The sequence below is a fragment of the Procambarus clarkii genome, chromosome 27, assembly GCF_040958095.1.
Source record: "Procambarus clarkii isolate CNS0578487 chromosome 27, FALCON_Pclarkii_2.0, whole genome shotgun sequence".
Classification (NCBI taxonomy): domain Eukaryota; kingdom Metazoa; phylum Arthropoda; class Malacostraca; order Decapoda; family Cambaridae; genus Procambarus; species Procambarus clarkii.
The window spans coordinates 3,421,184-3,446,848 of NC_091176.1; the positions used below are offsets into that span (position 1 = coordinate 3,421,184).

Genomic DNA, 25,665 nt, shown 5'->3' on the forward strand with positions numbered 1-25,665 from the left:
AGTTAATGAGCTCCGAAGCACCAGGAGGCTGTTTATAACAATGAAAACAGTTTATTGGGAAGTTTTCATGCTTGTAAACTGTTTAATAAATGTAACCAAAGCCGTCAAAGATTGAGGAAAGATGTACACGTTCGTAAGTACTTGCGTAACTGCTTCGTGAATCTGGTCCCAGGAGTATGGGGTGAATACAACATACACACTCATTCACATATTCACACACGGCATTCACTGACATACAAACATACACACTCACACCCTTCTCATTAGGTTCCTTAACCATAATAATTTTAATCAATATTAAAATTAAAATATATCAGGTTACCCTTCCCGCCCCCGCCCCCCTATCATCACACCTCTGGCACCTCCACTTAACCTTCGCTGTACCTGCTACTGATTATCGTTCAACCACAATACTTTAAGATGGTTGTGTAGTGTGGGTGTGGCAGTATGGTTGTGTAGTGTGGGTGTGGCAGTATGGTTGTGTAGTGTGGGTGTGGCAGTATGGTTGTGTAGTGTGGGTGTGGCAGTATGGTTGTGTAGTGTGGGTGTGGCAGTATGGTTGTGTAGTGTGGGTGTGGCAGTATGGTTGTGTAGTGTGGGTGTGGCAGTATGGTTGTGTAGTGTGGGTGTGGCAGTATGGTTGTGTAGTGTGGGTGTGGCAGTATGGTTGTGTAGTGTGGGTGTGGCAGTATGGTTGTGTAGTGTGGGTGTGGCAGTATGGTTGTGTAGTGTGGGTGTGGCAGTATGGTTGTGTAGTGTGGGTGTGGGCAGTATGGTTGTGTAGTGTGGGTGTGGCAGTATGGTTGTGTAGTGTGGGTGTGGCAGTATGGTTGTGTAGTGTGGGTGTGGCAGTATGGTTGTGTAGTGTGGGTGTGGCAGTATGGTTGTGTAGTGTGGGTGTGGCAGTATGGTTGTGTAGTGTGGGTGTGGCAGTATGGTTGTGTAGTGTGGGTGTGGCAGTATGGTTGTGTAGTGTGGGTGTGGCAGTATGGTTGTGTAGTGTGGGTGTGGCAGTATGGTTGTGTAGTGTGGGTGTGGCAGTATGGTTGTGTAGTGTGGGTGTGGCAGTATGGTTGTGTAGTGTGGGTGTGGCAGTATGGTTGTGTAGTGTGGGTGTGGCAGTATGGTTGTGTAGTGTGGGTGTGGCAGTATGGTTGTGTAGTGTGGGTGTGGCAGTATGGTTGTGTAGTGGGGTGTGGCAGTATGGTTGTAGTGTGGGTGGGCAGTATGGTTGTGTAGTGGGTGTGGCAGTATGGTTGTGTAGTGTGGGTGTGGCAGTATGGTTGTGTAGTGTGGGTGTGGCAGTATGGTTGTGTAGTGTGGGTGTGGCAGTATGGTTGTGTAGTGTGGGTGTGGCAGTATGGTTGTGTAGTGTGGGGTGTGGCAGTATGGTTGTGTAGTGTGGGTGTGGCAGTATGGTTGTGTAGTGTGGTGTGGCAGTATGGTTGTGTAGTGGGTGTGGCAGTATGGTTGTGTAGTGTGGTGTGGCGTATGGTTGTGTAGTGGGTGTGGCAGTATGGTTGTGTAGTGGGTGTGGTGTGGCAGTATGGTTGTGTAGTGTGGTGTGGCAGTATGGTTGTGTAGTGTGGGTGTGGCAGTATGGTTGTGTAGTGTGGGTGTGGCAGTATGGTTGTGTAGTGTGGTGTGGCAGTATGGTTGTGTAGTGTGTGGCAGTATGGTTGTGTAGTGTGGTGTGGCAGTATGGTTGTGTAGTGTGGGTGTGGCAGTATGGTTGTGTAGTGGGTGTGGCAGTATGGTTGTGTAGTGTGGGTGTGGCAGTATGGTTGTGTAGTGGAGTGTGGCAGTATGTGTGTAGTGTGGTTGTTGTATGTGAGTGTGGCAGTATGGGTTGTGTAGTGTGGGTGTGGGCAGTATGGTTGTGTAGTGTGGGTGTGGCAGTATGGTTGTGTAGTGTGGGTGTGGCAGTATGGTTGTGTAGTGTGGTTGGCAGTATGGTTGTGTAGTGTGGTGTGGCAGTATGGTTGTGTAGTGTGTGGCAGTATGGTTGTGTAGTGGTGTGGCAGTATGGTTGTGTAGTGGGTGTGGCAGTATGGTTGTGTAGTGTGGTGTGGCAGTATGGTTGGTAGTGTGTGGGCAGTATGGTTGTGTAGTGTGGGTGTGGCAGTATGTTGTTGTAGTGTGGGTGTGGCAGTATGGTTGTGTAGTGTGGGTGTGGCAGTATGGTTGTGTAGTGTGGTGTGGCAGTATGGTTGTGTAGTGTGGGTGTGGCAGTATGGTTGTGTAGTGGGTGTGGCAGTATGGTTGTGTAGTGTGAGTGTGGCAGTATGGTTGTGTAGTGTGGGTGTGGCAGTATGGTTGTGTAGTGTGTGTGGCAGTATGGTTGTGTAGTGTGTGGCAGTATGGTTGTGTAGTGTGGGTGTGGCAGTATGGTTGTGTAGTGTGGGTGTGGCAGTATGGTTGTGTAGTGGGTGTGGCAGTATGGTTGTGTAGTGTGGGTGTAGTGTGTGGCAGTATGGTTGTGTAGTGTGAGTGTGGCGTGTGGCAGTATGGTTGTGTAGTGTGAGTGTGGCAGTATGGTTGTGTAGTGTGGGTGTGGCAGTACGGTTGTGTAGTGTGTGGCAGTATGGTTGTGTAGTGTGGGTGTGGCAGTATGGTTGTGTAGTGTGTGGCAGTATGGTTGTGTAGTGGGTGTGGCAGTATGGTTGTGTAGTGTGGGTGTGGCAGTATGGTTGTGTAGTGGGTGTGGCAGTATGGTTGTGTAGTGTGTGGCAGTATGGTTGTGTAGTGTGGGTGTGGCAGTATGGTTGTGTAGTGGGTGTGGCAGTATGGTTGTGTAGTGTGGGTGTGGCAGTATGGTTGTGTAGTGTGAGTGTGGCAGTATGGTTGTGTAGTGTGTGGCAGTATGGTTGTGTAGTGTGTGGCAGTATGGTTGTGTAGTGGGTGTGGCAGTATGGTTGTGTAGTGTGAGTGTGGCAGTATGGTTGTGTAGTGTGAGTGTGGCAGTATGGTTGTGTAGTGTGTGGCAGTATGGTTGTGTAGTGTGGGTGTGGCAGTATGGTTGTGTAGTGTGGGTGTGGCAGTATGGTTGTGTAGTGTGGGTGTGGCAGTATGGTTGTGTAGTGTGGGTGTGGCAGTATAGTTGTGTAGTGTGGGTGTGGCAGTATGGTTGTGTAGTGTGGGTGTGGCAGTGTGGTTGTGTAGTGTGTGTGTGGCAGTGTGGTTGTGTAGTGTGGGTGTGGCAGTATGGTTGTGTAGTGTGTGGCAGTATGGTTGTGTAGTGGGTGTGGCAGTATGGTTGTGTAGTGTGAGTGTGGCAGTATGGTTGTGTAGTGTGAGTGTGGCAGTATGGTTGTGTAGTGTGGTGTGGCAGTATGGTTGTGTAGTGTGGGTGTGGCAGTATGGTTGTGTAGTGTGGTGTGGCAGTATGGTTGTGTAGTGTGGGTGTGGCAGTATGGTTGTGTAGTGTGGTGTGGCAGTATGGTTGTGTAGTGTGGTGTGGCAGTATGGTTGTGTAGTGTGGTGTGGCAGTATGGTTGTGTAGTGGGTGTGGCAGTATGGTTTGTGTAGTGTGAGTGTGGCAGTATGGTTGTGTAGTGTGAGTGTGGCAGTATGGTTGTGTAGTGTGAGTGTGGCAGTATGGTTGTGTAGTGTGGGTGTGGCAGTATGGTTGTGTAGTGGTGTGGCAGTATGGTTGTGTAGTGTGTGGCAGTATGGTTGTGTAGTGTGTGTGGCAGTATGGTTGTGTAGTGTGGGTGTGGCAGTATGGTTGTGTAGTGGGTGTGGCAGTATGGTTGTGTAGTGTGGTGTGGCAGTATGGTTGTGTATGTGGTGTGGCAGTATGGTTGTGTAGTGTGGGTGTGGCAGTATGGTTGTGTAGTGTGAGTGTGGCAGTATGGTTGTGTAGTGTGGTGTGGCAGTATGGTTGTGTAGTGTGAGTGTGGCAGTATGGTTGTGTAGTGTGGTGTGGCAGTATGGTTGTGTAGTGGGTGTGGCAGTATGGTTGTGTAGTGGGTGTGGCAGTATGGTTGTGTAGTGGGTGTGGCAGTATGGTTGTGTAGTGGGTGTGGCAGTATGGTTGTGTAGTGTGGTGTGGCAGTATGGTTGTGTAGTGTGTGTGTGGCAGTATGGTTGTGTAGTGTGGGTGTGGCAGTATGGTTGTGTAGTGTGGGTGTGGCAGTATGGTTGTGTAGTGTGTGGCAGTATGGTTGTGTAGTGGGTGTGGCAGTATGGTTGTGTAGTGGTGTGGCAGTATGGTTGTGTAGTGTGGTGTGGCAGTATGGTTGTGTAGTGGGTGTGGCAGTATGGTTGTGTAGTGTGGTGTGGCAGTATGGTTGTGTAGTGTGGGTGTGGCAGTATGGTTGTGTAGTGTGGGTGTGGCAGTATGGTTGTGTAGTGTGGTGTGGCAGTATGGTTGTGTAGTGGGTGTGGCAGTATGGTTGTGTAGTGTGGAGTGTGGCAGTATGGTTGTGTAGTGGTGTGGCAGTATGGTTGTGTAGTGTGGTGTGGCAGTATGGTTGTGTAGTGGGTGTGGCAGTATGGTTGTGTAGTGTGGTGTGGCAGTATGGTTGTGTAGTGTGAGTGTGGCAGTATGGTTGTGTAGTGTGAGTGTGGCAGTATGGTTGTGTAGTGTGGGTGTGGCAGTATGGTTGTGTAGTGGGTGTGGCAGTATGGTTGTGTAGTGTGAGTGTGGCAGTATGGTTGTGTAGTGTGTGGCAGTATGGTTGTGTAGTGTGTGGCAGTATGGTTGTGTAGTGTGAGTGTGACAGTATGGTTGTGTAGTGGGTGTGGCAGTATGGTTGTGTAGTGGGTGTGGCAGTATGGTTGTGTAGTGGGTGTGGCAGTATGGTTGTGTAGTGGGTGTGGCAGTATGGTTGTGTAGTGTGAGTGTGGCAGTATGGTTGTGTAGTGTGTGGCAGTATGGTTGTGTAGTGTGTGGCAGTACGGTTGTGTAGTGGGTGTGGCAGTATGGTTGTGTAGTGGGTGTGGCAGTATGGTTGTGTAGTGTGTGGCAGTATGGTTGTGTAGTGTGTGGCAGTACGGTTGTGTAGTGGGTGTGGCAGTATGGTGTGTAGGTGTGGCGTATGGTGTGTAGGGGCAGTATGGTTGTGTAGTGTGTGTGGCAGTATGGTTGTGTAGTGTGTGGCAGTATGGTTGTGTAGTGGGTGTGGCAGTATGGTTGTGTAGTGTGTGGCAGTATGGTTGTGTAGTGGGTGTGGCAGTATGGTTGTGTAGTGTGTGGCAGTATGGTTGACAAGAGAGAGACAATAGCCATTGTTAAGGAGAAAATCCACAGGGGCCGTGTTGAGGATTCGAACCTATGTGCTGGGTGTTCCCACATGCACGCTCTGAACGACTCACCCACGACATGGGACGACAGGACACAACGCCACCACAGACAGTTGTGTTTCCTTCTATAAAACAAAGTCTCGTGGCGAGTTCAACCAAACTTCAGAGCTGGAACAACACAATGTCAACGTTTAACTGTTAGTTGGCATATAAGACTATTAGAGGATGTTAAGGGAAGACAAATTAAGTGTTAACTGTGGCTCACTCTGGCAGTCCTCGGTGAAGCCCTACACACACACACACACACACACACACACACACACACACACACACACACATGCACGCACAGTGTGTGTATTCCGCCCTTCCTGCAGAAAGGGCACAGGAAGATAACCCAGATGTAATAGGACTCACGGAAACTAAATTGTTAGGAATCATAGCTTCAGTTGCCTGCAGGAATGACTCAAGACTCTTAATCATGGGCGATTTCAACCATGGAAAGATAGACTGGGAGAATGGGGACCCACATGGTGGTGCAGACACATGGAGAGCTAAACTCTTGGAAGTGGTAACAAGGAACTTTTTGAACCAACATGTCAGGGAACCCACAAGAATGAGAGACTATGACCAGCTAGACCCGACCTGATATTCACATTGAATGAATAAAAAATAAGGGAAGTCAAACTTGAAGCCCCCATAGGAATGAGTGACCACAGTGTACTGATATTTGAGTATCTAGTGGAGGTAAGGATAACCTATCCAAGGATGGGATCGGAAGGGAAAAGACTAAATTACCGAAGAGGAAATTATGACGAGATAAGGAACTTCCTAAAAGGAATACCATGGAAAACAGAACTCGGAGAGAAGACTGTACAGGATATGATGGACTACGTCACCCAGAAGTACTAGGAAGCCGCAGACAGGTTTATCCCGGCCCAAAAGGAGAAAATGAAATCAACAGAAAAATCTATGGTTCAATCAGGAATGTAAGGTAACGAAGCAATTGAGTACGAGAACATGGAGAAACTACAGGAATAACAGAACACCAGAGAGCGGAGAGAGATACCAGAGGGCCAGGAATGAGTACCTCAGAGTGAGGAGGGAAGCAGAGAGACAGTTTGAAAATGACATCGCGAGTAAATCCAAGACCCAACCAAAGCTGCTCCACAGCCACATCAGGAGGAAAACAGCAGTGAAGGAACAAGTGATGAAACTGAGAAAAGGGGAGAACAGATACACAGAGAATGACAAGGAGGCGTGTGAAGAACTCAACAAGAGATTCCAGGAGGTACACACAGAAATCACAATAGCGTGATATATCAAATGAACAAATCCACAAGGTCAATGATGAAGGTTCGAACCTACACACGGGATGTTCAAAGACGGGCCTTAGTCCATATCCCGTGCGTAAGTTCGAACCATCATCATTGCCATTGTGGATTTGTTCATTCCAGGAGGTCTTCACAAAAGAACAAGGAGAAGTCCCTGCACTAAATAAGGAGGCGGCAAACCAACCAACCTTGGAGGAATTTGACCTCACCAGTGATGAGGTCAAAAAGGAATCTGTTGGAGCTGAATGTGACAAATGTTGGGCCTGACAGAATCTCACCATGGATACTAAAAGAAGGTGTAGAGGCACTAAGTGTGCCACTCTCTATGGTGTATAACAGGTCACTGGAAACAGACCTTCCGGAAAGCTGGAAGACAGCTAACGTGGTCCCAATTTACAAGACTGGTGACAGGCAAGAGGCACTGAACTACAGGCCAGTTTCCCTAACTTGTATACCATGCAAGGTGATGAAGAAGATCGTGAAGAAAAAGTTCGTAGAGCATCTGGAGGGAAATAGCTTTGAAATACACCACCAGTATGGGTTCAGAAATGGTAAATCGTGCCTCATACGTTTAATAGAATTCTATGACCAAGCAACACAAATTAGGTAAGAAAGAGAAGGGTGGGCAGACTGCATTTTCTTGGACTGTCAGAAAGCCTCTGACACAGTACCCTACGAAAGGATGTTAAAAAAGTTTGACCAACAGCCAGGAGTAAAAGGGAAGGTGCTCCAGTGGATAAGGGAGTATCTAAGCAACAGGAAACAACAACTGTGAGGGGGAAGACATCAGAGTGACGAGATTTCACCAGCGGAGTCCCACAGGGCTCTGTACTTGGACCCATCCTGTTTCTGTTGTAAACGATCTTCCAGAGGGTATAGACTCATCCTCTCAATGTTTGCTGATGATGCAAAAATTATGAGAAGAATCAAGACAGATGAAGATAGACAGAGACTACAGGATGACCTGGACAAACTGGAGGAATGGTTTAGAAAATTGCTACTAAAATTCAACTCAGGAAAGTGTAAAGTAATGAAATTAGGCGAAGGGAGCAGAAAGCTGAACACAAGGCTCCATCTGGGAGGTGAAATCCTGCAAGAGTTAAATAGAGAGAAAGATCTGGGGGTTGATATCACACCGAACCTGTCCCCAGAGGCCCACATCAAAAGGATATCATCAGCGGCATATGCTAGACTGGCCAACATAAGAACTGTCTTTAGAAACTTGTGTAATAAATCGTTCAAGACCTTGTATACCACTTATGTAAGACCAATCCTGGAATATGCAGCTCCTGCCTGGAGTCCATACCTTAGTTAAACCCAAAACAAAATTAGAGAAGATTTAGAGGTATATCACCAGACTCGTCCCGGAACTAAGAGGTATGAGCTACGAGGAAAGGCTAAGGGAGCTGTACCTCACGTCCCTAGAAGACAGAAGAGTAAGATGAGACATGATAACCACTTACAAAATTCTGAGGGGAACTGACAGGTATGGTGGCCAAAGACAAGCTATTTAGTACGGGTGGAACACGAACAAGGGGACACAGGTGGAAGTGCCAAAGCTCAACCCCCCGCAAGCACAACAAGGTGAGTACAACAAGGTGAATACACACACAGAAGACAGAAGTCTTCTACGAACTACGAGGAAACGCTACGGGAGCTAAACCTCATGTTACTGGAAGACACAAGAGTAAGAGGAGACTCTTACTCTTCTGTCTCTTACTCTTACTCGTCTCTTACTCTTACTCTTATCACATACAAAATTCTAAGGGAAATTGACAGGGTGGACAAGGATGCATTATTTAACACGGATGGTACAGGGAATATGTCACATATAAACATATTTATAAGCGAAATAGTGACTATAAGCAATAAGTCATATATGTGCTGTCTTGTACGAGAGTAGGTTGCAGAGACAAGGGGACACAGGTGGAAACTGAGTACCCACATGAGCCACAGGTATGTTAGAAAGAATTCTTTCAGTGTCAGAGTAGTTAACAGGTGGAATGCATTAGACAGTGATGTGGTGGAGGCTGACTCCATACACAGTTTCATATGTAGATATGATAGAGCCCAATAGACTCAGGAACCTGTACACCAGTTGATTGACAGTTGAGAGGTGGGTCGAAAGAGCAGAGCTCAACCCCTGCAAGCACAACTAGGTGAGTACACACACACACACACAGAGTGGTGTGTGTTTTAGTGTCAGAGTGGTGGACAAATGGAATGCATTAGGAAGAGATGTGGTGGAGGCTGACTCCATACACAGTTTCAAGTGTAGATATGATAGAGCCCGATAGGCTCAGGAATCTGTACACCTGTTGATTGACGGTTGAGAAGCGGGACCAAAGAGCCAGAGCTCAACCCCCGCAAACACAACTAGGTGAGTACACACACACACACACACAGCGTGTGTGTGTGTGTGTGTGGTGTGGAGAAAAAAAAAAGTAGTTAGTAAAACAGTTGATTGACAGTTGAGAGGCGGGCCGAAAGAGCAAAGCTCAACCCCCGCAAGCACAACTAGGTGAATACACAAGGATGGCCACATTGCATATTTCCAGACTGCCAAAAAGCGTATGACACATAAGCGAACCAGACGAGAGTAAATGAAGGCACTCTAAAATGGGTGAGAGAGAGAGTACCTAACAGACAGGAGTCAACAACACCAGAATAAGCGGCCAGAAATCAGACTGGTGTAGGGTAAAGAGCGGTGCTTGCTCGGTGAAAGAGGAAATATTTACACAGGATAGACCAAGAATGCACATTTGGAAGCTTGGAAATAATATGAGTCACAGAAATGCTAAAAGGCTACTTTTTAGCGTAAGAACAGTGGGGAAATGGAATGAGCTAAACAAGCAGGTTGTAGACGCCAACTCCTTTTATAATTACAAAGGTAGATACAATAGGGCATAATAGGTCCTATATATTGCATTAAACCACCATCAGCTGGAAGAGGCCAAGTGCAGGAACTGAAACATCGGTTTTAGGCACAAATAGACAAGTACGAACACACAGACAAACAAGGAAAGTGGAAAAAGAGGAAAGACAAGGACGGGAGAAAGTAGGAAACACAGTTGACGACATTGACAGATAGCCTAGTGAGAAAAGTCCCGCATCACTCCCGTGCCCTTGGGGACCCTGCACATGCAAGGCATTTATATTACCTGGCCTCTTATCTCCATCTCAGTGAGGACCTTCCTACCCCCTCCCACCCCCCCACCCCCCCGCCACACACACACCAAGAACTCTCACCCTAAGAGAGAGCTGAAGGTGAAAGTCGGCGTTCGATACCCTCTCACGCCATGATTACAAGTTATTCTCACAACACTGTTAATGTTCCTGTGCTTATATTCACATTACGTATTTTGAACCCTATGTATCAAATAGTAAAAATGTGTTGAGGAAACAAATGGATGTGATAGTGAAACTTAGATCAAGCAAAATTTAGTTAGACAACGCACTCGAACTTCGGAAGACGAATATGTGAACCAGAAGAGAAAGCGGGCAGCCTAGTCCCGTTGAACCCGTCGTTGGGAAGCGACCTAAACACGCTAGTGGAAATTCTTATTTTATTTCTTATTAATGAATACACTGCAAATCATTTTAGCATTTTAGAAGAGAAGGAGCCACCGTAGCCAGCTACACACCGTTGACAAAGTGGGTCAGCGGCAGGCGACACAACCTTCACATTAGGACAAATTGACGGAAGGTTAATTGTCGGAGAATTTGTTTTTGTGTAGTTGTCGCTCACAGCGCTGCCAAGGTTAATATAATTGATATGATCAGTATATATGTTCATCAACGTCTGAGGAACAGTCGTCGACACGGACCACCAAACTTTATTGGTTCTCTAAATAAAGTTCACTAGCTTGCAGGCCATTGTGTTCCCACAGTTTTAAACTTGCTATAATATTGCAACGTGCCAGGTGTGTGTCACCCACAGTGTGTCAGGTGTGTGTCACCCACAGTGTGCCAGGTATGTGTCACCTACAGGCTACACAGTGTGCCAGGTGTGTGTCACCTACAGTGTGCCAGGTGTGTGTCACCTACAGTGTGCCAGGTGTGTGTCACCTACAGTGTGCCAGGTGTGTGTCACCTACAGTGTGCCAGGTGTGTGTCACCTACAGTGTGCCAGGTGTGTGTCACCTACAGTGTGCCAGGTGTGTGTCACCTACAGTGTGCCAGGTGTGTGTCACCTACAGTGTGCCAGGTGTGTGTCACCCACAGTGTGCCAGGTGTGTGTCACCCACAGTGTGCCAGGTGTGTGTCACCCACAGTGTGCCAGGTGTGTGTCACCTACAGTGTGCCAGGTGTGTGTCACCTACACAGTGTGCCAGGTGTGTGTCACCTACAGTGTGCCAGGTGTGTGTCACCTACAGTGTGCCAGGTGTGTGTCACCTACAGTGTGCCAGGTGTGTGTCACCCACAGTGTGCCAGGTGTGTGTCACCTACAGTGTGCCAGGTGTGTCACCTACAGTGTGTCAGGTGTGTCACCTACAGTGTGTCAGGTGTGTGTCACCCACAGTGTGCCAGGTGTGTGTCACCCACAGTGTGCCAGGTGTGTGTCACCCACAGTGTGCCAGGTATGTGTCACCCACAGTGTGCCAGGTGTGTGTCACCTACAGTGTGCCAGGTGTGTGTCACCTACACAGAGTGTGCCAGGTGTGTCACCTACACAGAGAGTGCCAGGTGTGTCACCTACACAGAGAGTGCCAGGTGTGTCACCTACACAGAGAGTGCCAGGTGTGTCACCTACACAGAGTGCCAGGTGTGTCACCTACACAGAGAGTGCCAGGTGTGTCATCTACACAGAGTGCCAGGTGTGTCACCTACACAGAGTGTGCCAGGTGTGTCACCTACACAGAGTGTGCCAGGTGTGTCACCTACACAGTGTGCCAGGTGTGTCACCTACACAGTGTGCCAGGTGTGTCACCTACACAGAGTGCCAGGTGTGTCACCTACACAGAGAGTGCCAGGTGTGTTACCTACACAGAGAGTGCCAGGTGTGTTACCTACACAGAGAGTGCCAGGTGTGTTACCTACACAGAGAGTGCCAGGTGTGTCACCTACAGAGAGTGCCAGGTGTGTCACCTACACAGAGAGTGCCAGGTGTATGTCCCCTACACAGAAAGTGCCAGGTGTGTCACCTACACAGAGAGTGCCAGGTGTGTCACCTACAGAGAGTGCCAGGTGTGTCACCTACACAGAGAGTGCCAGGTGTATGTCCCCTACACAGAAAGTGCCAGGTGTGTCACCTACACAGAGAGTGCCAGGTGTGTCACCTACACAGAGTGCCAGGTGTGTCACCTAAACAGAGTGTGCCAGGTGTGTCACCTACACAGTGTGCCAGGTGTGTCACCTACAGAGAGTGCCAGGTGTGTCACCTACACAGAGAGTGCCAGGTGTGTCACCTACACAGAGAGTGCCAGGTGTGTCACCTACACAGAGAGTGCCAGGTGTGTCACCTACACAGAGTGCCAGGTGTATGTCACCTACACAGAGAGTGCCAGGTGTGTCACCTACACAGAGAGTGCCAGGTGTGTCACCTACACAGAGTGCCAGGTGTGTCACCTACACAGAGTGCCAGGTGTGTCACCTACACAGAGTGCCAGGTGTGTCACCTACACAGAGTGTGCCAGGTGTGTCACCTACACAGTGTGCCAGGTGTGTCACCTACACAGAGTGCCAGGTGTGTCACCTACACAGAGAGTGCCAGGTGTGTTACCTACACAGAGAGTGCCAGGTGTGTTACCTACACAGAGAGTGCCAGGTGTGTTACCTACACAGAGAGTGCCAGGTGTGTTACCTACACAGAGAGTGCCAGGTGTGTCACCTACAGAGAGTGCCAGGTGTGTCACCTACACAGAGAGTGCCAGGTGTATGTCCCCTACACAGAAAGTGCCAGGTGTGTCACCTACACAGAGAGTGCCAGGTGTGTCACCTACAGAGAGTGTCAGGTGTGTCACCTACACAGAGAGTGCCAGGTGTATGTCCCCTACACAGAAAGTGCCAGGTGTGTCACCTACACAGAGAGTGCCAGGTGTGTCACCTACACAGAGTGCCAGGTGTGTCACCTAAACAGAGTGTGCCAGGTGTGTCACCTACACAGTGTGCCAGGTGTGTCACCTACAGAGAGTGCCAGGTGTGTCACCTACACAGAGAGTGCCAGGTGTGTCACCTACACAGAGTGCCAGGTGTGTCACCTACACAGAGAGTGCCAGGTGTGTCACCTACACAGAGAGTGCCAGGTGTGTCACCTACACAGAGAGTGCCAGGTGTGTCACCTACACAGAGAGTGCCAGGTGTGTCACCTACACAGAGTGCCAGGTGTGTCACCTACACAGAGTGCCAGGTGTGTCACCTACACAGAGTGCCAGGTGTGTCTGCTACGCACACACACACACACAGTTTGGGCAGAGTTTCCTTCACCCTGATGCGCCTGCTACCAAGCAGTAAATAGGTACCTGGGAGTTAGTCAGCTGTCACGGGCTGCCTCCTGGTGTGTGTGTCGGTGTGGGGGGGATTAATAAATAAATAAATAGTAGTTAGTAACAGTTGATTGACAGTTGAGAGGCGGGCCGAAAGAGCAGAGCTCAACCCCTGCAAGTACAACTAGGTGAATACACACACGACAGCAACCTGTCCTCTTAAATAGAACGTCGCTTTTGGCCGTTTGCCCGTATGGCCGAATTTGGACGTAATTTGAAATTGAAAAAAATATGAAAATAAATTTGGGATTTTCTTTTTCAACAACAGTAAGTTAAGGGTCCTCTGATAGGTTAGGTGGGCAGGAAATTCTCATAAAGTTTCAAAACGTTTTGAAAAATGTTAATTTAAAGTGTCCTCTTATAACCTCTGTGCGTACGCCGGACGACTCAAATAGAAAACGGAACAGAACGTCACTTTTGTGAGTGGATTTCATTTCAAATTACGTCCAAATTTGGCCATAGTGCGCATACCAGCCAAAAGTGACGTTCTTTTTAAGAGGACGGGTTGACACAGCTAGTGTGTCTGTACTCACCTAGTTGTGCTTGCGGGGGTTGAGCTCTGGCTCTTTGGTCCCGCCTCTCAACTGTCAATCAACAGGTGTACAGGTTCCTGAGCCTATTGGGCTCTATCATATCTACACTTGAAACTGTGTATGGAGTCAGCCTCCACCACATCACTTCCTAATGCATTGCATTTGTCAACCACTCTGATACTAAAAAAGTTCTTCCTAATATCTCTGTGGCTCATTTGGGTACTCAGTTTCCACCTGTGTCCCCTAATGCGTGTGCCCCTTGTGTTAAATAGCCTGTCTTTATCTACCCTGTCGATTCCCCTGAGAATCTTGAATGTGGTGATCATGTCCCCCCTAACTCTTCTGTCTTCCAACGAAGTGAGGTTTAATTCCCATAGTCTCTCCTCGTAGCTCATACCTCTCAGCTCGGGTACTAGTCTGGTGGCAAACCTTTTAACCTTTTCCAGTTTAGTCTTATCCTTGACTAAGTGTGTGTGTGTGTGTGTGTGTGTGTGTGTGTGTGTGTGTGTGTGTGTGTGGCAGCCAACATAAGAACTACCTTTAGAAACTGTGTTAGGAATCGTTCAGGATCCTGTATACCACTTATGTCAGACCAATCCTGGAATATGCAGCTCCTGCCTGGAGTCCATAACTTGTTAAACACAAGACAAAATTAGAGAAGATTCAGCGGTATGCCACCAGACTCGTCCCGGAACTGAGAGGTAGGAACTACGAGGAAAGGCTAAGGGAGCTGAACCTCACGTCTCTGGAAAACAGAAGAGTAAGGGGAGACATGATTGAGACATACAAAATTCTCAGGGGAATTGACAGGGTGGACAAAGACAACCTCTTCAGCACGGATGAGACACGAACAAGGGGACACAGGTGGAAACTTATGCACACACACAGCGTGACAGGTGTCTGCTACGCACTCACATTGTGCCAGGTGTGTGCCAGCGTGCCAAGGGAGGAAGAGAGGTGTGGGAGTGCCGCAACTGGTGTGTGCAGGTATATATATAACTCCACCCCATGCTGCCTCCCTCTAGTCTTTGGCCTCTCTTCTCATTTGGTCTTTGTGTACTATTTCCTCTCTCTTCTCCTCCACACATCGCTTCTTGCTTCCTCGCTCTCTTATCCCTTCTTATCATACATATTATTCTTCCTTGTGATCCCCTTCCTCTCTTTCCAGCCACTGTCTCGCTTCATGCAGGTCGGCGTTCAATCCTCGACTGTCTAGGTGGTTGGGCACCATTCCTTCCCCCCGTCCCATCCCCAATCCTTATCCTGACCCCTTCCACGTGCTATATAGTAAAATGAGGCTCCCCTGACTGACACCTGAGGCTCCCCCCTGACTGACACCTGAGGCTCCCCCATGACTGACACCTGAGGCTCCCCCCTGACTGACACCTGAGGCTCCCCCTGACTGACACCTGAGGCTCCCCCCTGACTGACACCTCAGGCTCCCCCCTGACTGACACCTCAGGCTCCCCCCTGACTGACACCTCAGGCTCCCCCCTGACTGACACCTCAGGCTCCCCCCTGACTGACACCTCAGGCTCCCCCATGACTGACACCTCAGGCTCCCCCATGACTGACACCTCAGGCTCCCCCATGACTGACACCTCAGGCTCCCCCATGACTGACACCTCAGGCTCCCCCATGACTGACACCTCAGGCTCCCCCATGACTGACACCTCAGGCTCCCCCATGACTGACACCTCAGGCTCCCCCATGACTGACACCTCAGGCTCCCCCATGACTGACACCTCAGGCTCCCCCATGACTGACACCTCAGGCTCCCCCATGACTGACACCTCAGGCTCCCCCATGACTGACACCTCAGGCTCCCCCATGACTGACACCTCAGGCTCCCCCATGACTGACACCTCAGGCTCCCCCATGACTGACACCTGAGGCTCCCCCATGACTGACACCTCAGGCTCCCCCCTGACTGACACCTCAGGCTCCCCCCTGACTGACACCTCAGGCTCCCCCCTGACTGACACCTCAGGCTCCCCCCTGACTGACACCTCAGGCTCCCCCATGACTGACACCTCAGGCTCCCCCATGACTGACACCTCAGGCTCCCCCATTGACTGACACCTCAGGCTCCCCCATGACTGACACCTCAGGCTCCCCCATGACTGACACCTCAGGCTCCCCCCTGACTGACACCTGAGGCTCCCCCCTGACTGACACCTGAGGCTCCCCCCTGACTGACACCTCAGGCTCCCCCCTGACTGACACCTCAGGCTCCCCCCTGACTGACACCTGAGGCTCCCCCCTGACTGACACCTGAGGCTCCCCCATGACTGACACCTGAGGCTCCCCCATGACTGACACCTGAGGCTCCCCCATGACTGACACCTGAGGCTCCCCCATGACTGACACCTGAGGCTCCCCCCTGACTGACACCTGAGGCTCCCCCTGACTGACACCTGAGGCTCCCCCCTGACTGACACCTGAGGCTCCCCCCTGACTGACACCTGAGGCTCCCCCCTGACTGACACCTGAGGCTCCCCCTGACTGACACCTGAGGCTCTCCCCTGACTGACACCTGAGGCTCTCCCCTGACTGACACCTGAGGCTCGCCTGACACCTGAGGCTCCCCCTGACTGACACCTGAGGCTCCCCCTGACTGACACCTGAGGCTCGCCTGACACCTGAGGCTCCCCCTGACTGACACCTGAGGCTCCCCCCTGACTGATACCTGAGGCTCCCCCTGACTGACACCTGAGGCTCCCCCTGACTGACACCTGAGGCTCCCCCCTGACTGACACCTGAGGCTCCCCCCTGACTGACACCTGAGGCTCCCCCCTGACTGACACCTGAGGCTCCCCCCTGACTGACACCTGAGGCTCCCCCCTGACTGACACCTGAGGCTCGCCTGACACCTGAGGCTCCCCCCTGACTGACACCTGAGGCTCCCCCATGACTGACACTTGAGGCTCTCCCCTGACTGACACCTGGGGCTCCCCCCTGACTGACACCTGAGGCTCCCCCCTGACTGACACCTGAGGCTCCTCCCTGACTGACACCTGAGGCTCCCCCTGACACCTGAGGCTCCCCCCTGACTGACACCTGAGGCTCCCCCCCGACTGACACCTGAGGCTCCCCCCTGACTGACACCTGAGGCTCCCCCCTGACTGACACCTGAGGCTCCCCCCTGACTGACACCTGAGGCTCTCCCCTGACTGACACCTGAGGCTCGCCTGACACCTGAGGCTCCCCCTGACTGACACCTGAGGCTCGCCTGACACCTGAGGCTTGCCCCTGACTGACACCTGAGGCTCCCCCATGACTGACACCTGAGGCTCCCCCCTGACTGACACCTGAGGCTCCCCCCTGACTGACACCTGAGGCTCCCCCCTGACTGACACCTGAGGCTCCCCCCTGACTGACACCTCAGGCTCCCCCCTGACTGACACCTCAGGCTCCCCCATGACTGACACCTCAGGCTCCCCCATGACTGACACCTCAGGCTCCCCCATGACTGACACCTCAGGCTCCCCCATGACTGACACCTCAGGCTCCCCCATGACTGACACCTCAGGCTCCCCCCTGACTGACACCTGAGGCTCCCCCCTGACTGACACCTGAGGCTCCCCCCTGACTGACACCTGAGGCTCCCCCCTGACTGACACCTGAGGCTCCCCCCTGACTGACACCTGAGGCTCCCCCCTGACTGACACCTGAGGCTCCCCCCTGACTGACACCTGAGGCTCCCCCCTGACTGACACCTGAGGCTCCCCCCTGACTGACATCTGAGGCTCCCCCCTGACTGACATCTGAGGCTCCCCCCTGACTGACACCTGAGGCTCCCCCCTGACTGACACCTGAGGCTCCCCCCTGACTGACACCTGAGGCTCCCCCTGACTGACACCTGAGGCTCCCCCTGACTGACACCTGAGGCTCCCCCCCTGACTGACACCTGAGGCTCCCCCCTGACTGACACCTGAGGCTCCCCCCTGACTGACACCTGAGGCTCCCCCCTGACTGACACCTGAGGCTCCCCCCTGACTGACACCTGAGGCTCCCCCCTGACTGACACCTGAGGCTCCCCCCTGACTGACACCTGAGGCTCCCCCCTGACTGACATCTGAGGCTCCCCCCTGACTGACATCTGAGGCTCCCCCCTGACTGACATCTGAGGCTCCCCCCTGACTGACATCTGAGGCTCCCCCCTGACTGACATCTGAGGCTCCCCCCTGACTGACACCTGAGGCTCCCCCCTGACTGACACCTGAGGCTCCCCCTGACTGACACCTGAGGCTCCCCCTGACTGACACCTGAGGCTCGCCTGACTGACACCTGAGACTCCCCTGACTGACACCTGAGGCTCCCCTGACTGACACCTGAGGCTCCCCCTGACTGACACCTGAGGCTCGCCTGACTGACACCTGAGGCTCCCCCTGACTGACACCTGAGGCTCCCCCTGACTGACACCTGAGGCTCCCCCCTGACTGACACCTGAGGCTCCCCCCTGACTGACACCTGAGGCTCCCCCCTGACTGACACCTGAGGCTCCCCCCTGACTGACACCTGAGGCTCCCCCCTGACTGACACCTGAGGCTCCCCCCTGACTGACACCTGAGGCTCCCCCCTGACTGACATCTGAGGCTCCCCCTGACTGACACCTGAGGCTCCCCCTGACTGACACCTGAGGCTCCCCCCTGACTGACACCTGAGGCTCCCCCCTGACTGACACCTGAGGCTCCCCCCTGACTGACACCTGAGGCTCCCCCCTGACTGACACCTGAGGCTCCCCCTGAGGCTCGCCCCTGACTGACACCTGAGGCTCGCCCCTGACTGACACCTGAGGCTCCCCCCTGACTGACACCTGAGGCTCCCCCCTGACTGACACCTGAGGCTCCCCCCTGACTGACACCTGAGGCTCCCCCTGACTGACACCTGAGGCTCCCCCTGACTGACACCTGAGGCTCCCCCCTGACTGACACCTGAGGCTCCCCCCTGACTGACACCTGAGGCTCCCCCCTGACTGACACCTGAGGCTCCCCCTGACTGACACCTGAGGCTCCCCCTGACTGACACCTGAGGCTCCCCCCTGACTGACACCTGAGGCTCCCCCCTGACTGACACCTGAGGCTCCCCCCTGACTGACACCTGAGGCTCCCCCCTGACTGACACCTGAGGCTCCCCCCTGACTGACACCTGAGGCTCCCCCCTGACTGACACCTGAGGCTCCCCCCTGACTGACACCTGAGGCTCCCCCCTGACTGACACCTGAGGCTCCCCCCTGACTGACACCTGAGGCTCCCCCCTGACTGACACCTGAGGCTCCCCCCTGACTGACACCTGAGGCTCCCCCCTGACTGACACCTGAGGCTCCCCCCTGACTGACACCTGAGGCTCCCCCCTGACTGACACCTGAGGCTCCCCCCTGACTGACACCTGAGGCTCCCCCCCTGACTGACACCTGAGGCTCCCCCCCTGACTGACACCTGAGGCTCCCCCCCTGACTGACACCTGAGGCTCCCCCCGACTGACATCTGAGGCTCCCCCCTGACTGACATCTGAGGCTCCCCCTGACTGACACCTGAGGCTCCCCCCTGACTGACACCTGAGGCTCCCCCCTGACTGACACCTGAGGCTCCCCCCTGACTGACACCTGAGGCTCCCCCCTGACTGACACCTGAGGCTCCCCCCTGACTGACACCTGAGGCTCCCCCCTGACTGACACCTGAGGCTCCCCCATGACTGACACCTGAGGCTCCCCCCTGACTGACACCTGAGGCTCCCCCTGACTGACACCTGAGGCTCCCCCCTGACTGACACCTGAGGCTCCCCCCTGACTGACACCTGAGGCTCCCCCCTGACTGACACCTGAGGCTCCCCCTGACTGACACCTGAGGCTCTCCCCTGACTGACACCTGAGGCTCTCCCCTGACTGACACCTGAGGCTCGCCTGACACCTGAGGCTCCCCCTGACTGACACCTGAGGCTCCCCCTGACTGACACCTGAGGCTCGCCTGACACCTGAGGCTCCCCCTGACTGACACCTGAGGCTCCCCCCTGACTGATACCTGAGGCTCCCCCTGACTGACACCTGAGGCTCCCCCTGACTGACACCTGAGGCTCCCCCCTGACTGACACCTGAGGCTCCCCCCTGACTGACACCTGAGGCTCCCCCCTGACTGACACCTGAGGCTCCCCCCTGACTGACACCTGAGGCTCCCCCCTGACTGACACCTGAGGCTCGCCTGACACCTGAGGCTCCCCCCTGACTGACACCTGAGGCTCCCCCATGACTGACACTTGAGGCTCTCCCCTGACTGACACCTGGGGCTCCCCCCTGACTGACACCTGAGGCTCCCCCCTGACTGACACCTGAGGCTCCTCCCTGACTGACACCTGAGGCTCCCCCTGACACCTGAGGCTCCCCCCTGACTGACACCTGAGGCTCCCCCCCGACTGACACCTGAGGCTCCCCCCTGACTGACACCTGAGGCTCCCCCCTGACTGACACCTGAGGCTCCCCCCTGACTGACACCTGAGGCTCTCCCCTGACTGACACCTGAGGCTCGCCTGACACCTGAGGCTCCCCCTGACTGACACCTGAGGCTCGCCTGACACCTGAGGCTTGCCCCTGACTGACACCTGAGGCTCCCCCATGACTGACACCTGAGGCTCCCCCCTGACTGACACCTGAGGCTCCCCCCTGACTGACACCTGAGGCTCCCCCCTGACTGACACCTGAGGCTCCCCCCTGACTGACACCTCAGGCTCCCCCCTGACTGACACCTCAGGCTCCCCCATGACTGACACCTCAGGCTCCCCCATGACTGACACCTCAGGCTCCCCCATGACTGACACCTCAGGCTCCCCCATGACTGACACCTCAGGCTCCCCCATGACTGACACCTCAGGCTCCCCCCTGACTGACACCTGAGGCTCCCCCCTGACTGACACCTGAGGCTCCCCCCTGACTGACACCTGAGGCTCCCCCCTGACTGACACCTGAGGCTCCCCCCTGACTGACACCTGAGGCTCCCCCCTGACTGACACCTGAGGCTCCCCCCTGACTGACACCTGAGGCTCCCCCCTGACTGACACCTGAGGCTCCCCCCTGACTGACATCTGAGGCTCCCCCCTGACTGACATCTGAGGCTCCCCCCTGACTGACACCTGAGGCTCCCCCCTGACTGACACCTGAGGCTCCCCCCTGACTGACACCTGAGGCTCCCCCTGACTGACACCTGAGGCTCCCCCTGACTGACACCTGAGGCTCCCCCCCTGACTGACACCTGAGGCTCCCCCCTGACTGACACCTGAGGCTCCCCCCTGACTGACACCTGAGGCTCCCCCCTGACTGACACCTGAGGCTCCCCCCTGACTGACACCTGAGGCTCCCCCCTGACTGACACCTGAGGCTCCCCCCTGACTGACACCTGAGGCTCCCCCCTGACTGACATCTGAGGCTCCCCCCTGACTGACATCTGAGGCTCCCCCCTGACTGACATCTGAGGCTCCCCCCTGACTGACATCTGAGGCTCCCCCCTGACTGACATCTGAGGCTCCCCCCTGACTGACACCTGAGGCTCCCCCCTGACTGACACCTGAGGCTCCCCCTGACTGACACCTGAGGCTCCCCCTGACTGACACCTGAGGCTCGCCTGACTGACACCTGAGACTCCCCTGACTGACACCTGAGGCTCCCCTGACTGACACCTGAGGCTCCCCCTGACTGACACCTGAGGCTCGCCTGACTGACACCTGAGGCTCCCCCTGACTGACACCTGAGGCTCCCCCTGACTGACACCTGAGGCTCCCCCCTGACTGACACCTGAGGCTCCCCCCTGACTGACACCTGAGGCTCCCCCCTGACTGACACCTGAGGCTCCCCCCTGACTGACACCTGAGGCTCCCCCCTGACTGACACCTGAGGCTCCCCCCTGACTGACACCTGAGGCTCCCCCCTGACTGACATCTGAGGCTCCCCCTGACTGACACCTGAGGCTCCCCCTGACTGACACCTGAGGCTCCCCCCTGACTGACACCTGAGGCTCCCCCCTGACTGACACCTGAGGCTCCCCCCTGACTGACACCTGAGGCTCCCCCCTGACTGACACCTGAGGCTCCCCCCTGAGGCTCGCCCCTGACTGACACCTGAGGCTCGCCCCTGACTGACACCTGAGGCTCCCCCCTGACTGACACCTGAGGCTCCCCCCTGACTGACACCTGAGGCTCCCCCCTGACTGACACCTGAGGCTCCCCCTGACTGACACCTGAGGCTCCCCCTGACTGACACCTGAGGCTCCCCCCCTGACTGACACCTGAGGCTCCCCCCTGACTGACACCTGAGGCTCCCCCCTGACTGACACCTGAGGCTCCCCCTGACTGACACCTGAGGCTCCCCCTGACTGACACCTGAGGCTCCCCCCTGACTGACACCTGAGGCTCCCCCCTGACTGACACCTGAGGCTCCCCCCTGACTGACACCTGAGGCTCCCCCCTGACTGACACCTGAGGCTCCCCCCTGACTGACACCTGAGGCTCCCCCCTGACTGACACCTGAGGCTCCCCCCTGACTGACACCTGAGGCTCCCCCCTGACTGACACCTGAGGCTCCCCCCTGACTGACACCTGAGGCTCCCCCCTGACTGACACCTGAGGCTCCCCCCTGACTGACACCTGAGGCTCCCCCCTGACTGACACCTGAGGCTCCCCCCTGACTGACACCTGAGGCTCCCCCCTGACTGACACCTGAGGCTCCCCCCTGACTGACACCTGAGGCTCCCCCCTGACTGACACCTGAGGCTCCCCCCCTGACTGACACCTGAGGCTCCCCCCCTGACTGACACCTGAGGCTCCCCCCCTGACTGACACCTGAGGCTCCCCCCGACTGACATCTGAGGCTCCCCCCTGACTGACATCTGAGGCTCCCCCTGACTGACACCTGAGGCTCCCCCCTGACTGACACCTGAGGCTCCCCCCTGACTGACACCTGAGGCTCCCCCCTGACTGACACCTGAGGCTCCCCCCTGACTGACACCTGAGGCTCCCCCCTGACTGACACCTGAGGCTCCCCCCTGACTGACACCTGAGGCTCCCCCCTGACTGACACCTGAGGCTCCCCCCTGACTGACACCTGAGGCTCCCCCCTGACTGACACCTGAGGCTCCCCCCTGACTGACACCTGAGGCTCCCCCCTGACTGACACCTGAGGCTCCCCCCTGACTGACACCTGAGGCTCCCCCCTGACTGACACCTGAGGCTCCCCCCTGACTGACACCTGAGGCTCCCCCCTGACTGACACCTGAGGCTCCCCCCTGACTGACACCTGAGGCTCCCCCCTGACTGACACCTGAGGCTCCCCCCTGACTGACACCTGAGACCCACGTCTGGCAAGTCTTGATGTGGGGCAGTATATATATTCCCTTCACACACACTACACGCCACCATGTGCCTATGCCAAAAGTTTACTAGCTACGGCAAGACTTTATTTATTTATATATATGCAAGAAGGTACATTAGGATTGTGAGGATACATAGCATAGTAATTACAATCTTGTAAAGCCACTAGTACGCGCAGCGTTTCCGGCAAGTCCTTAATATAAGAAAATTTTAAGTAGGTAAATACTGCAAAATTTATAAAAAATAATAACAGTTACAAGGCAAGGAAAAAAAAAGATGAGAGAAAATTGTAGGTATATTAAAGCACATAGGTAGCTCAGATTGATTGCAATGACAGCTTGAATGGTAGTTGACAAAAATTGGTAGGCACAAGGCTTTAAGCTTTAATAGTAGGCTTTAATAGTAAGCTTTAATAGTAGGCTTTAATAACTTTTAAACCGCCTAAGATGAACGTCATTCACTCACAACTAGGACAATAATCAAAACAATTAAGCCAGCAAGCTAACTATAAGAAACGTTTACGGAGAGATAAATTGAAAACATTCAAACCGACATTGATAATTGGCACATGTACGGACGCGCGCGCAGCAGCACCATAGTTGAAGAGTTGTGTCATCCCCATGAAAAACTTCCCTTGACGGCTGGAGGTGAATGATCCCACACACCCACAGTTGACTAACATTTGGCTCCTATTTATTCACGTAAGCACAGACAGTATATGCAAGCTTCTTTAGTGTTTCTGCTCGCTGGTTTCCAACTAATTTGATAAGCTCTAGACACATTAAAATGTACATTAAATGAGCCAGTGATATATTGATGAGAAACTGTAACCGTCCTGTAGACAGGTATAGGCTGCCTAATAAGCAGAACTAACTCCCTTTAGACGACTGGGAAATGACTTGTACATTAATAAGACTGTATAAGACACAGGTTAGCCTCAAATGTTAGACATCTGAGAGAAAATCCTTTCTTTTCTTTAACATAGTTCTCACATGCGTTTGTTAATGGTTTTGCAAGAATGTATATAAATACATTGGTAAATAATAATTAATCGGGGGAACAGCCAGTTAGTTTACTCATATAGTACATGTTAGGCCTATATTGAGGTGCTCCCAACCCCCCATGCACCGAGGGCGAATTACTGACCCCGCCCAGGATACAACCCCACAACTAGCTGACTAACTCCTGGGTACCCATTTACTGCTAGGTGAATAGGAGCACCAGGTGATAGGAAAGGCGCCCAAGCATTTCTGAAAGTCCGGAAATCTGGATTGTGAGTCAAGAACGAACCCAACTGTACTACCGGGACCCTAAAAATTACCGATTATTCGGTCTTGTAAGTGCTTTAGATAAATACAAATAATTAAATTTATATTTTCTAGAAAATCTCCTATTAGTATGGCCAGGATGCTGACGTGAGGAGCGCGTCGCTTTCTCCTGTAATATATCAATAATGATTGCAGTGAGAGTACTGCACTTTCTCCACTAAGACCATGCAAATTTGTAATCCTTTGTAGCTGCAGTAATAATTTGAAAAGTGATAACCACTGTACCACTTGTTAGTAAATTCTTCCCGTACTGCTAGGCTGCAAACTATATATAGAACTCATATTCTGTACCATTACATATCCCTCGGGTTTACTGGAAAGCTGTAATGTGGGACGCACCACTCACGTCATCATTCACCTATGTATTCATTTTGTAGTTTGTATAGGACAAAGTAATGTAATAATGTACTTACCCCGTCTGAGTATGAATCAATCTGCATGGTTGTACTGCTGAGGTCGCCCCGTTCTGTAGCACTCAGATATTTGTATCACAAAATTCACCAAGAGTTTTTCGACAAATAAGATCCGCGGGTGCACGTAACAGGGAAGGAAGAGTTAGGGGGCTGGTGTAACCTCAGGAGGGAGGGTTGAGCACGAGAGGTATAAGAGGAGCTGCTCAGATACCCAGCAGAGCACGAGGGAAGCAGGAGAGGTACAAGAGGAGCTGCTCAGATACCCAGCAGAGCACGAGGGAAGCAGGAGAGGTACAAGAGGAGCTGCTCAGATACCCAGCAGAGCACGAGGGAAGCAGGAGAGGTACAAGAGGAACTGCTCAGATACCCAGCAGAGCCCGTCTGGCCAGCCACTGAGGTGGAGCAATGGCTCTGGTCCAACCCACAGTACCCGCTCTCACGCCCCATCGCTCACCCACGCACGGACGCACGCACACAAGCACACAGTACTGACTGGCAATTGAGTCGTATATGCGGATGCCAGTTTGACTCACCTATTTTTGTTTGTCACTTTTGTAATGAATTAGCTCTTAGGACGGGCTTATTTACTTCTATGTGAACAGGTACATTAGATGATAAGAAATCCGCACAACCAAATTCTTACAGACCGTCCACAGACAACTCTATTCCATCCAGTGGTCGACCCCAAAGACCAATTTTATCATGCTGTTCATTCAAAATTGATTTTTTTTTAATTAAATATTGTTATATACTGTATTAGCATATTGTGCATATTTAGGCATAGGTTAGGTTAGGTGTTTAGGTTCTGTTGGCGATTATTATTTGGCGTTTTTATTTGTAGTACGTGAGTGAAGCATTTACAGCGTTGTAGTGTTAACAAAACAGCGACAGCGAAACAGTAAACAGTCAACAGTGAAACACGTCATGTTTGAGAAGTTTTCGATCGTCATCAGTTGAGTAGTGTGTATGTTTAC

General features: G+C 53.0%; 1 protein-coding gene across 1 annotated transcript in view; it reads right to left on the bottom strand.

Moving 5' to 3' along the window:
• Nucleotides 1-25,122, bottom strand: part of mxt (Eukaryotic translation initiation factor mextil) — a 247,711-nt gene extending 222,589 nt beyond the window's left edge. The window contains exon 1 of the mRNA XM_045749450.2: nt 24,692-25,122. Within this exon, the coding sequence (XP_045605406.2) occupies nt 24,692-24,718 (27 nt within the window). The 5' untranslated portion in view covers nt 24,719-25,122. The remainder of the gene's footprint in view (nt 1-24,691) is intronic.
• Between the last annotated feature and the right edge of the window lie 543 nt (nt 25,123-25,665).